The sequence below is a fragment of the Danio rerio genome, chromosome 5, assembly GCF_052040795.2.
Source record: "Danio rerio strain M-AB ecotype USA chromosome 5, GRCz13ab, whole genome shotgun sequence".
Classification (NCBI taxonomy): domain Eukaryota; kingdom Metazoa; phylum Chordata; class Actinopteri; order Cypriniformes; family Danionidae; genus Danio; species Danio rerio.
The window spans coordinates 40,293,414-40,306,992 of record NC_141025.1 but is presented as its reverse complement, the minus strand read 5'-3'; the positions used below and the strand labels follow the sequence as shown (position 1 = coordinate 40,306,992).

Below are 13,579 nucleotides of genomic sequence, written 5' to 3'. Positions count from 1 at the left end.
AATGGAGAATAAAAAACACCATCCTCCTCAAAGCTTCTTGATGTTCATTTATAAATACGCCTCTTTGATATTAGGACGGCATCCATTTCAAATCTGGCAAAACTCCTCTGAGGAGTAAAGCGATGGCCCTGCCACTAATGCTCCAGGTGTGTGAGGCGTCTCACCAGGGCAGTGTAGTGAGCCTGCTGTTGCTGCTGCTGGGATTGATATATGGGCTGCTGCTGCATCATCATCTGTTGCTGCTGCTGCTGAAGCATATGCTGGTGCTGCTGCATCTGAAGACTCTGTTGCATGGCCTGATGATACTGCAAATGATGGAGAGAGACAGTAAACAGACAGAGATGTCAGTGCACAGTCGTGATGAGCGTGGGTGTTCAATTTATGCTTCTCAATATGTTCAGTATCAGTCTTGTCATCAAGGTCTATGTCTTCACATGATATGAACCTAAAGCCACATACATTTCAAATTTTGCCCAGCAGGCTTGAACTACAGATTTTAAGCAATGTTTAAAACATGACTAAAGATTGATCAAATGTGACATGTTTTACTTTCATATTACTGGAACAACCAAACAAGCACAATGTCTTGATCTAAACAGCATATTTAATTTCATAATCTATTAATAATAAAAAGGGTAATTCATCTCTGACAAGATGGGCTTTTAATTTGAAAATTCTGTAAGACTCAATTTTGATGGCCCCTATTGCATTTTGTTGACTAAAAGTTGCATTGCATCTGCACGCCAATTACTTCACATTTGAGTATTAGTAGACTGTCTGCTTAATATCTGCTGATATTGCTCCTTCAACAAACAATAACTAACTATAAGAAACTTTGCAAGTACATATCAACTTACACTAACCCGGTACATGCAAGTACATGTCAACTTACACTAACGGTTTACTTATAATCTATTGAGAATTAGATGGCATGTAGATGAAATGTAAATTAAAATCAACAAAATGTGTTATAGGGACCATCAAAATAAATTATACAGAAAAATTTTTCTATATGATGGAATGGTGCAAAAATATGCATTGTGTATCTTTCAGTGGAGTCCCCGTCAATAAACACATTATTGTGGGGCAGGTCACAACAGGGTTCCCACACTGTCATGGACACCAGTTTCAAGGACTTTAAATTACTTTAAAAGCACAATCTATTTTAAATCAAGCATCTTTGTAACTCATACCCCAGCATGTGCCATGAAAGTCTTAACTGTACTTAACCTTTCACTTAAAGTAAAAAAAAAAAAACATTAAAATGTTAAAGTAGTTGACCTTTTTAAACAGTCATGTTCAAACGTTAATGAAATTTGTTAAATTTAATACTGACAAACAATGCACATTTGATCTATTTTTTCAGAAACTGCATTTGAATATTAATTTAAATGCAGTTTCTGAAAAATAGATCAAATGTGCATTGTTTGTCAGTGTTATTGTACAAGATAATCAAGAATTTCTCTGTTTTTTGTTCTGTTTTTGACAGCAGCTCAGTACATTTGTTGAAATAACACCATAAGCAAATTTCACTTCAAATAAAATTTAAGCACTTTCATGGACGTATGTTTGTTTTTAAATACTTTCCAGGCTTTAAATCTATATGTCTGAAATTCAAATACTTTCAAGAAACATGGACTGGAAACTCTGTAATATAGAGAAAGATTGTACCCTTTCATTTACATGTGACACTGGACTGCAAAACAGTTTCTTTTGTTTCACGAGTATATTTGTGTCGCAAATGGCAATACATTCAAAACTACCTTTTAATTAATGCAAAAAAAAAAAAAAAATATATATATATATATATATATATATATATATATATATATATATATATATATATATATACACATATACAATCTTGAAAAATGTTCATGAAGATATTTTGTACAATTACTACCATATATACATCAAAACTGATTTCTGATTTGCAATTTGGACTGGCAAACACTTTAATTTTAGCAATGTTAAAAGGCAATTTTCCAAACATTTAAATTGCTTGTAACTCTCAGACTTAGATTTGTTCAATATTCACATCTCATTCAAATATTGTCCTAGCAAACCATACACCAATGAAAAGTTTATTCAGTTTTTATTGATAAATCTTAATCAATCAATCAATCAATAAAAATCAACATTTATGACTGGTTTTGTGGTCCAGGGTCAGAAAAAATATGCTAACTTATCTTTTATAATTTCATTTAAGAATTGAAGTCAGAATTATTAGCCCCCCTTTGATTTTTTTTTCTTTTTTTAATATTTCCCAAATGATGTTTAACAGAGCAAGAAAATGTTCACAGTACGTCTGATAATATTTTTTCTTCTGAAGAAAGTTTTATTTGTTTTATTTTGGCTAGAATAAAAGCAGTTTTTAATAAATAAAAAAAAAACTGTCAAAATTATTAGCCCCTCTAAGATATATATATATATATATATATATATATATATATATATATATATATATATATATATTTTTTTTTTTTTTCGATAGTCTATAGAACAAACTATCGCTATAAAACACCATGCCTAATTACCCTATCCTGCCTAGTTAATCTAATTAACCTAGTTAAGCCTTTAATTGTCACGTAAAGCTGTATAGATTATATTTACTGTCATCATGGCAAAGATGAAATAAATCAGTTAATAGAAATGAGTTATTAAAACTATTATGTTTAGAAATGTGTTGAAAAACTGCTCTCCATTAAACAGAAATTGGGGAAAAAAAAAACAGAGGGGCTAATAATTCAGGTTGGGGGGGCTAATAATTTTGTGTGTGTGTACATATATATATATATATATATATATATATATATATATATATATATATATATATATATATATACATATATATATATGTTCTTTATCTTATAAATTAAATTTTCCTCAGTTATCTTTGTCACTATAAAACACATCACAACATGGAATAAAAGATCTGTCACCACTTTCGGTGCACTTTGACTTCGAGAGAAAATCACCCGTTGAACCAGCAACTGTGTAATTAAAAAGATGCAACACCACCTGTATGTGTAGAGGTGTAATACACAATACCATTAAATGTATTATTAAAGTCTTAAAGATAAGATGTCAACAAACAATGTTCTTTTGACATGGATTAAGATTTGCATAAGAACTTAAGTTGCACAATGCAAACAGTCCCATATAATGTGGGTCATTTATTATGTGTGAACAATGCAGTCATCATGTGCTCATCAGCAGACCACAATGTCCAGTCCAAACAAGAAGCAACTGTCTCTCACAACACACACACAATTTACACCACTGTGATTTCCCACAGTTACCCAACTAGGCTATTAAAAACAAATCATCACTTGTATTTCCTGTAGATATGAACTATTGAAACTGCACCTGTTCCTAAATACAATCATTTATAAAAGGTCTTTCAAAAATAGAAACTTGATATTGAAAATCTACAAAAAAGCAGTAAAGTCTTAAACCTGCTGGACACTTGTCCTGATCCCAAGCCCCTCAATACCTGTTGCATGTACTGTAGCTGCTGTGCGGCGATTTGCTGTTGATGTTGGATATTGTGGTGCTGCTGCTGCTGCTGTTGTTGATGATGTAGCTGTTGCAGTCGCAGGTCTCCAGGCTGCAGCTGCTGTAATACTCTGTTCTGTTGACTGCTGTTCGGCATCTGTGCTGCTGACTGCTGCCCATTTCCAGAAGCTGAAACAAGCACAAACACAAAGAATACAGTCAAACTAATTCCTCCAATAGGGCAAAAACACAGAACAGCAACAATATTTAAGAAAAACACGGATAGCTTTTTGGCCTAATGTACCTGTGGTTACAGTCATTTTCACAGGAGTTACTGAGCTGGACAAAGGCAGAACATTGCTATTTGCAGCTTTAGGCCTTTGTCTGGGTGCAATTGACGTTTCCGTTGGTCCAACCGAATCAGTTATTCTAATAAAATAAATGGTAAAAGGAGGCTATTTTAATGGTGTTGCATTCAAAGAATGTGAAAATTACAAACAAAGTGCTAAAATGTTACCGGGCTTTTGTCAGGCTCTTCTTAGCAGCAATATCACTAGCAGTAAAGGGCTCTGGCAATGAGGTGGGAAGGGGAGAATTCTGTGTGGCAGAAAAAATAATAATATAAATAAATATATAAATAAATAAATAAATAAATAAATAAATAAATTGCAATAATTCTAAATGAAATAAAATTAATGCTTGTTAATTTCTGTAGTCTATGATTTAGATAACTTACAAAAAGATTTGGCACTGGACACTCCTTTCCAGCTAACCGAAAGGCAAAGTAAGAAACCTGATAGATGTCAGGTCTCTTTTCTTGATCAGGCTCCAACATGTATCCTGTGAGAAAAAAGGTAAATAAAATACATAAAATGAAAGTATGTATGTATGTATGTATATGTATGTATGTATGTATGTGTGTGTTTTTTTTAGCTTACAGTTAAGAGTGATTGCATACAAATTATGTGACAATGAAACTAATGTGATATTAGGAACAGCACAAAAAAATGCATGCATATAAAAAAAACACACACACACACACACAAGGTTTACATAGAAGTATCAAGATGCCTGAAAAAATATAAAGTTATATAATTTAAGTAAAAATTCTTTAAAAAAAATATATTTTAATATATTGTTTTTGGTCACACTACAAATAGGTTCCCGTTAATGTCAGTTAATATATTTACAAACATGAACTAATAATGAACAATAATTGTACAGCATTTATTAATCATAGTTCAACATTTATGAACACATTATTTAAATCCAAATTCTTGCTTGTTATAGCATTATTTCTTATGTGCTTTTGTATTTAAAATCAACTAAAAATGAATAACGATAATACCAAAAGATGAATAAATACTGTAATAAATGCATTGTTCAATGATTCTTCACGATAGTAAATATTTTAACGATTATTAATTCAACCTTATTGTAAAGTGTTACATAGCTCTGTTAATTCTGTACATATTTTTATTCTAATGTAGTTTAACATTTTCATTGACTCACGCTCATGTCATTCCTAACCTGTTTGAGATTTTCTGTAGAATTTCAGAGATAAATGTGTTGAGATCTGTTATAAAGTCTAAAAACGGTGAGGCGTTTCTCAAAATATTTTTCTTTTATCTTAAGTCTTTTATATTTGTTTATGTTAAGTCAAACAGGTTTGGAACAACATAAAAGTGAGTAAAATGAGTAAATTATGACCACTGTAATTTTCTGCTGAACAATTTTTTAAGAGAAGGAAAACAGCAAGAAGTACCTCCATATGACCAGAGGATGGAGCTATTGTTTAACTTTAATTTCAAAACACTCCCACAGTCTATCAGGAAATAATCTCAAACCGCTTGGGAATATCTGAAAGATGCTTACTGATTAAACCGTGCAACTTTGAGGAGAATTTGGAACCGTCCGGAACAGCAAAGGTTCCATCACATATGGCAACCTGACTCTCCCCAAATGGAAGTGTGAAGAAACACAGCTTGTACAACAAGCATCCAAGCGCCTGTGGAAGAGAGAGAGAAAACCAGAAACTAGAATTCATCACAACATTCAACAGATCGGGTTTCACTGCTTATGTAAATACTGCACAGTGACAATACGTATAATGGCTGACAGCTGCTTTTCACACTGTGACAAATTCAGAGAATGTATCTATTTTGGGACCAAGCAAATGGACAGGAAGTACTGTCATACATTTCCTCTTCCTAGCCTGCAAGTTCTGACACGATGACCATGAACTTCTACCATCTGTGATGGCAAAACTGCTTGTTTTTTTGTTTTGTTCTTTCTTCTCTTACGTCCAGCATTTGTTTGGAAGGAAATGCAGCTGTAAGACGAGGCTAAGCTACCTACCTTTCACAGCATGTCAATATAAAAGAGGAAGTCTGCCTTCATGAGGGCCTCATTCCTGTCTTTACAACACTTCCAGAAATCAGGAAGCTCTTTTCTTTACTTTACTGCTTTCCATCAGGCTCACAAGCTTTAGTAAACACTTCTCATTACATCTTCTTGCTGAATAACTTGATAAATAAAAATGCAATCTGCTCATTTCTACACCAGTACCCTGACTTCTCAATGCACAAAAAGAAAACAAATCAGAATCAACAAAAGGATTAACTCCGAAGCAAAGCCTGGATTTCAAGGATGGCTGTAAAGTACACCCTTGAGAGTTTATGGGAGGAAACCGGTTTGGCATTTGCATCTACTGTGTCAGTCTGACCAAACCAGCTCTCCAGCTAGTCCGAGTGTTGGAGAATGGAGAGGGAGTGAAAGAGAATGAGTGGGTGGAGGAGAGGGAGACTGAGGAGAATATGTGTGTGTGTTCATTGCTTACCCAGATATCAGCCTTTGTGGTGATGGCTTTCCCTTGGTACAAGTTAATCATCTCTGGGGCACGGTATGACAGAGTCGTGTACCTAAGCAGAAAGGAATGAAAACAATGAGTTAAAAAACTCCCTGGCAGCACAACTACTAACAAAATATTACATCATCTAGACAATCCGAACACATTTTGTAAATTCCTTTATATTGCAGAGGAATTGTAATTCTGCTTAAACTACCAGCTTCAGGACAGCAAATCCACCACTGCCCTGAGGCAACACCCATATTCTTCTATTTTGTCTACCACAATCGGCTTAATTGTGATACCCTCTGAAACTACAATGCCAATCATTCAGTCAAACCCACTGTGATTCTAAAAGAAATGTACAATTTGACAAAATAATTAATTAAATGCTGTTATTTTAAACATTCAAAATGAAAAAGGTATTACCTTTTACTCGAATCAAAATAACTTTTCAACACTGATAATTAATATGATATGCTGAGCACCAGCTAAGCATAAATAAAGCACAAAAATAATTTCTAAAAGGATCACGATACTTTAAGGTTATGATGCTGAAGACAAAACTTTGCACAAGAGTAAATTTCTTTTAAACATACACTACTGGTCAAAAGTTTGGGGCTAGTATGATTTTTAAATGTTTTAACATTAGCTTCTCCTGCTCACTAAGGCTGCATTTATTTAATCAAAAATACAGTACCAATTGTGAAATGTTATTGCACTATAAAATAACTGATCAAAAGTAGTTTATCATTTAATTTAATCATTTATTGCATTTATTGATTTTAAAGATTAATTTTCAGCTTCATTACTCCAGTCTTCAGACACATGACCCTTTAGAAATCACTCTAATATAAATTATTAATGTTGTTGTTGTTATTATTATTATTGGTAATAGTAATAAAAGCAATAATGACTGGACTAATCATTCCATTTGAAACTACATACAATAAGTTATAAATTAATAGTTAATTAAAAAGTATTTAGCAATTGATTTTTTTTACATTTAATAAATGCCGCCTTGATGAACAGAATCATTTTATTTAAATGATTAAATAAAATTAATAATAATAATAATTTAAAAAAACAGACCCCAAACTTTTGACTCATAGTGTACATGTATTACGTGTCCCTAATTACAATCACTGTACTTGCCTTTAAATTAATCAGTTGGTACAATGCACTTACCAAGTACATACTCTGACTTACCCACAACACCAAACCTGTCCCTAACCTGACCCATATTCCACCTTATTGTACATATTGTTTATTTTATGCAAGTACCTAGAAGTTAAGGACACTTAATATAAAGTGGAACCATATATTTTACCCTGCAGAGCGTTGTAATCATCATAAGAATAAGAAAAAAATATATATTGTACTTATTTAATATTTTACCAAATTGTACATCAGTTCGAAGTAAAACTAACAAACATACACATACTGTCCAATAAAAAAAATTATATAGACACACACACACATTTGAAGTCAGAATTATTAGCCTCCCTTTGAATTAGTTTTTCTTTTTTAAATATTTCCCAAATGATGTTCAACAGAGCAAGGAAACTTTCACAGTATATCTGATATTATTTTTTCTTCTGGAGAAAGTCTTATTTGTGTTATTTTGGCTAGAATAAAAGCAGTTTTAAACTTTTTAAAAAACATTTTAGGGACATAATTATTAGCCTCTTTAAGCTATTTTTTTTCGATAGTCTACAGAACAAACCCTCGTTAAACAATAACTTGCCTAATTACCCTAACCTGCCTAGTTAACCTAATTAAGCCTTTAAATGTAAACTTTAAGCTGTATAGAAGTGTCTTGAAAGTTATTTAGTAAAATATTTACTGTCATTATGGCAAAGACAAAATAAATTAGTTATTAAAAGTGTGTTATTAAAACTATTATGTTTAGAAATGTGTTGAAAAAAAGTTATCTCTGTTAAACAGAAATTGGGGGCTATTCTGACTTCAACTGAAATATATATATATATATTACATTTACTAATGTATTTACGAAACAAACTAATAAATCCAACGTGTACAGCATTTATTAACCGCAGTGAAATGTTACTTGTGTTTGTTAACATTAGTTCATTTGAAGTCCATTTAAGGCCTTAACTTCATCTTTGCCAACATTTACAAAAAGGTTCCACTAACAATACATTTATTACAGTATTTATTCAATTGTTAATATTTATTAATCAAAATACAGTAGTTTATCTTAATACATGTATTCTAGTCTTTGATTCGTTGAGTTAAAGTTTAAACTATGCGTTTTCATTAATCAATGTTAACACATATGAATAAATACTTTAATACATGTTTTTTCATGTTATTAAATAAATTAGCTAACACTTATTAATAGAACTATTGTAAGTGTTGGCAAAAAAAGTGAAAGTACGATTTGTAAATTCCCGCTGTGATTCAGAATTCCCCTCTGCAGCAAGCCTTACTTCTTGATCTCATCCTCCACAGCGGTAATTCCATCTTTATGTGGAAGCAGAACTTTGTGTGTGGCACTTCCAAAGTCACACAAAACATAGTTTCCCTGGTCATTTAGGAGGATGTTTTCTACCTGTAAACACACACATTAGTGACATATGAGAGCACTTTAGGTCCAAATACAGTAAACTTCCAACACTCAAGAGACAGAAGCAGAAGAGGAACAAAAATTAATAATGAAGAGCTAAATGGTGTTATTTTTGGTAATGGTGTTCCTTCTGCACAACAGAGAACGTGCTGTGCACCAATGACTTCCTGACATCTTAAAGGGGTGGCCCACTACGATATCATATTTAAAACTTCAGTTGATGTGTAATGTTGCTGTGTAACCACAAACAACATCTCTGAATGTAATACACTCAAAGTTCAATGCAAAGAGAGACATTGGCTTTAACAGAGTTAGCTTAGCAAAGCCTACAGTAAACAAAGTTTGGGGACTACAAAACAAATACATCCGGGTTAATGAAATCATAAACCCTTCATGTTACATGCATTAACCAGGCGCATTCACCACACACATACACCCCGCGCAGCCAAGGGGCATCGCTTGGGGAGTAGCTAACCGCTGCTCTGACTGAATTTAATGGCATGATTCGTAGACGCTTTTCCAGGTGACATGGAGCCGATCTGCGAATCACTGCACATTATGTTAGCTGACCAATCAGAGCCTCTTGGGGGCAGGCTTTCAAAGAAACTAGGAAATATGACAGTCATTTTCATGTTAGCTGAGTAGCTATATATAATCAAAGTAAGATAGATAAACAAATAATGTGATTTATTAATTTATTATTATTATTATTATTATATTTTTAATAAATGAAGCATGAGCACACATTGCTTTGCATCTTATAAACACAACCAAGCCTTAAAAACACAATCTGGACCACCACTTTAAACATTAACATCATTTTTGAAAGAGAAAACTAAACATCTTAAAGCCACAACTTGGTTCGGAAGTCACGTGACCAGTGCATTAATAACTTTTTTATACTTGTAGGTTAATCCAACATTTATAATAATTGCCTCCTGAGTCATTCAAATCACGCGTATGAAAGCATTTTGGCTTCCCTGTAAAATATAATGATGACAGAAAAGTGTGGTGGGACCTAAATGCTTTCTAAGGGTATTAATTTAAAGAGTTTTCTGTCACTGTTTGTTTAGTCTGCATTAATGCATTCAGGTGTAAAACAGCACAATTAGACATTAAAAAATTGTGATCTCAATTGACCCTTCGCTAAGCCACACCCAAAAAAAGCCACCCACCAATCATGGCTTAGCAACCGTAGCTACGTGCAGGGGCTCTGTCAAGCTTTCGACACAAGCCAAAGCGATGTGCAAATGGATTGTGCAAATTTGATATGAACCCGGTATCCTAAAGGTTTGGACAGGGTGGTGCAATTTTTTCCCTTTTTAAAACCAAAAACCCAAGAGGAGAGACGCCAACGTGGATCAAACTCTGTGAGGGGTGCTAAAGGAGCAGAGTTAAGTTGGTTTTGTTTCGATATTCCTAACAGTCATAGATGGCAATAACTCACACACTTTTTACCCTAAACAGATCTAAACTGTTTTCCTGGAAAAATACAAAGCAGGTTATGTTTCACAGCTGTCTTGTTTCTTTTTTCACTCGATATTATGAGCACTGCTCCGTTTAAGCCCTCGCCATAGTAGTCATCCTAATAGCAATCATATTTCCATCCGTTTCAAGCTACGAATATTTGAAATTACATATCAACAGAACAAAACAGAGATCTGATCACAAACTGAGCACTTGCAGTCAATATAGTTCATCCGCAGCGGTTTTTCAGTATTTTATAAGCCTCGATGACAACATCCATGATGGATCTACAAATCACTGATGTTTTCAGCAGTCTTTTGGAGATGTATTCATTGGTGATAATGTTATAGCAGGATAGTGTCTGCTTTTATATTTGGTGTCTGATTAATATTTGCTGGTAGGGAAAATCTGTTCACTTCTGCTATTTATACTTTGATTTGCACTTCAATTTATTCATTTTTTTCTTCCACTTAACTCCAAATTAGAATGGAAACTGGATAAAGAGCACACAAACATACACACAGTTATAGTTAATTTACATTGTTATGGGTCAATGAAGCTAATATTTGGCACAAATTCATTAATTCCCCCTTTCTGGCTGCTCTTTCTATGAATGAATGATGTAGAAGAACTGTCCATGCGTGTTTCCTGGTCTGTTAGTAACACTATATTTTATTGCACTAAATTAATCTATCAGGCTTTTTGGCTAAAAAAAGAGAAATCACTGTTTAATTTGTTATTATTAGATTATTTTTAAATGTCGCCTCTCCTGCTGTGTATGAACTAAGCTGTTGAATGGTCAGCAAATGAGGCGGCTAGGCTAACCTGGCTTCAATTTTGATTTAATTATTCTCCAATCGCTTGCCTATTGAGTGGTGAATATACCCTAGTAATGCTTACTGCAGTCCTTTTTTGTCTGGCTTTTTTGGATATCTCACCTGTTCACCAAAAATATCTAATTATATCCCTGGCAACGACTGAAACTAGCGCTTACACATTGTAATAGACGAGCCAGGCACGAAAGCTTGACAGGCATAGCAACAGTAACTAAGGAGGGCAGGGCTTAGCGAAGGGTCAATTCAAACCTGCGCAACAGGAAAGATAAATTTGCAAATATTTATTAATCCTTCGAAGCATTGCATTCAAATCTGAATCGAGAGACATCCAGTTTACACTTTTTCAGTTAGTTACAAATAATTAAATAACACAGAAGTATTGGGAGAACAGTTTATAGTTCAGATATAAACACTAATGTTTACGGTAAAGATTAAAATCACCATTAAATGAAACATGACGCTGGTGAAAGCAATTACCAACAGATTGCGACAAACAACTATCAAAATTATGTCACTGAATAGGTTTTCAAAAATAATACACCTATAATAAAACGAAGTTTTATGTGTGAATTGTTGAATCATTAATTGAAATTAAAGATACGTTGTACAAGATTGTAGATTTCTATATTTAGCATTATCAGCAACAGTAGCAAAGATCATATTTCATATTGAATACTTTTCTTTTTTCAGCTGGTATCTTGATTTTCTATTTTTATTAAAATTACAGGTTCGAAGTTCTGTTTGTTAAAAGCAATGTTTTTTGCACCAATACTTTCGTTTAAATGGAAAGCAAATGACATTTGTCTCCTTTTTTGCTGATTCGAATAATTGTCTGAACTTGTCTGACTCAAAAACCAAAGTGTGATTCGAATTGCAGATTTGTGATTTGTTACACCACTAATTCCGTGCTATGTGCATGTGTTGTGAGAAAATGCAGCACGTATTCTTAATTTGTTTGCATTGTAAGAAAAATGCAACGCCTTTTCTTCATTTGTTAGCTTTGTGTGAATTTTCAACACCTATGCTGTCAAACTGATGAAGATCTTTTTTTAATTTGTTAGTTTTTTAGTTAGTAATCGCATGCGTTTTCCTAAATTGCAGAGCTCTTTTGGCCACCATAGAAAAAGACTAATACTTAAAATAAAAGAGGTAAAGATAAGAGTAAAAGAGCAAGAAAACAAGTTGCAACACCCCGAGTAAGCATTTATAAAACAACTTTCGTTGCCTTGAAGTTACAAGTGTGAAATTCTGCACACTATATTTGTATCTCAACATGATTACTCTGCAAAAGAAGCCTCCACTAGGGCTGTCACACATATTATAAGCCTTGCATGAGCACTTTGTTTGGAATATTCTAATCTTTCTCGTTCCCTCGATGACAAACAAGGCACACATTTTTTCCACTCCAGTGTTCAATAATTTCCCAATTATTTTGAGTGTGATTGGTCTTGACTGGTGGGAAAAAGTGTTTGTTTGAATGGCACCATTGGCCTGTTCCCACACTTCTCTGCCAAAAGGGCGGCCTTACTTCATTCAGCACTGCTGTTTTTCACAGAAACAGCGTAGCATGCCCGTCTTTGCTAATGCTTGCCACTAATAATGTTTGTGAGTAGAGTAATTGGTTTGAGAGATCATGTCTGGTCTCATTGTGTGGAACTGGAATGAACAAGACATGGTTCCTTAAACTGACAATGAGTGTCCTAAATTTACCCAGCCAAAAAAAAAAGAAAGAAAAAGGAAAGAGAATCAGTGATCAACCAGAGTCTCATACTTGCTCTCCAACATTTATGAAACGGCACAGATGAAAGCACAGACAGGTCAGTGCTTGTGTATACAGCTTCACACCTAAAGTGAACTATTTCAATAGTTTGGAACGATTTGTAATATGCTGATCTTTTCAATCCATCTGGAGCTGTTTATAAGTAGCATCAAACTTTCTATTTCTAAGCTATTTCTATACTGTACCTTCAGGTCCCTGTGGATAATTGGAGTTTTACACTGGTGGAGTCTGGCAACAGCTTCACAGGCATCACAGAATATGTTGAGCACCTCTGCTTCAGTGAATCCAATGTGCAGCCGCTGGTTCATCTGCTTCACCACCTGACCAGCTACATGGCACAAAAACATTTATAGTCAAAAAATAAGCAGAATCTCTTTGGGTATTTCGGTTTCAGATGGCCTTGATAAAATCAATTAAATCCATTTTGTTCTGTGTTAATATTGTGGTGTTTATATAATATTCTTTGTATTTATTAACTGCTTGAGCCTTTTTTTGTTTTTATTTTAGTGTAAGTTGTAGCAAGTTTGCTAAACATTTCTATTAAGCTTGTTTTTTTAAGT

The 13,579-nt window shown here is 33.6% G+C and overlaps 1 protein-coding gene across 6 annotated transcripts in view; it reads right to left on the bottom strand.

Annotated features, from left to right (window-relative positions):
* The window catches only part of bmp2k (BMP2 inducible kinase), a 65,530-nt gene that overhangs the window by 24,767 nt on the left and 27,184 nt on the right, over positions 1-13,579 (bottom strand). For all 6 annotated transcript variants that reach the window (XM_087251835.1, XM_087251836.1, XM_087251833.1 and 3 more), the window contains 9 exon segments: positions 13,205-13,347; positions 8,800-8,921; positions 6,338-6,419; positions 5,374-5,506; positions 4,235-4,338; positions 4,016-4,095; positions 3,803-3,927; positions 3,497-3,687; positions 165-305 (listed from right to left, as the gene is read on the bottom strand). In XM_087251835.1, the coding sequence (XP_087107961.1) occupies positions 165-305; positions 3,497-3,687; positions 3,803-3,927; positions 4,016-4,095; positions 4,235-4,338; positions 5,374-5,506; positions 6,338-6,419; positions 8,800-8,921; positions 13,205-13,347 (1,121 nt within the window).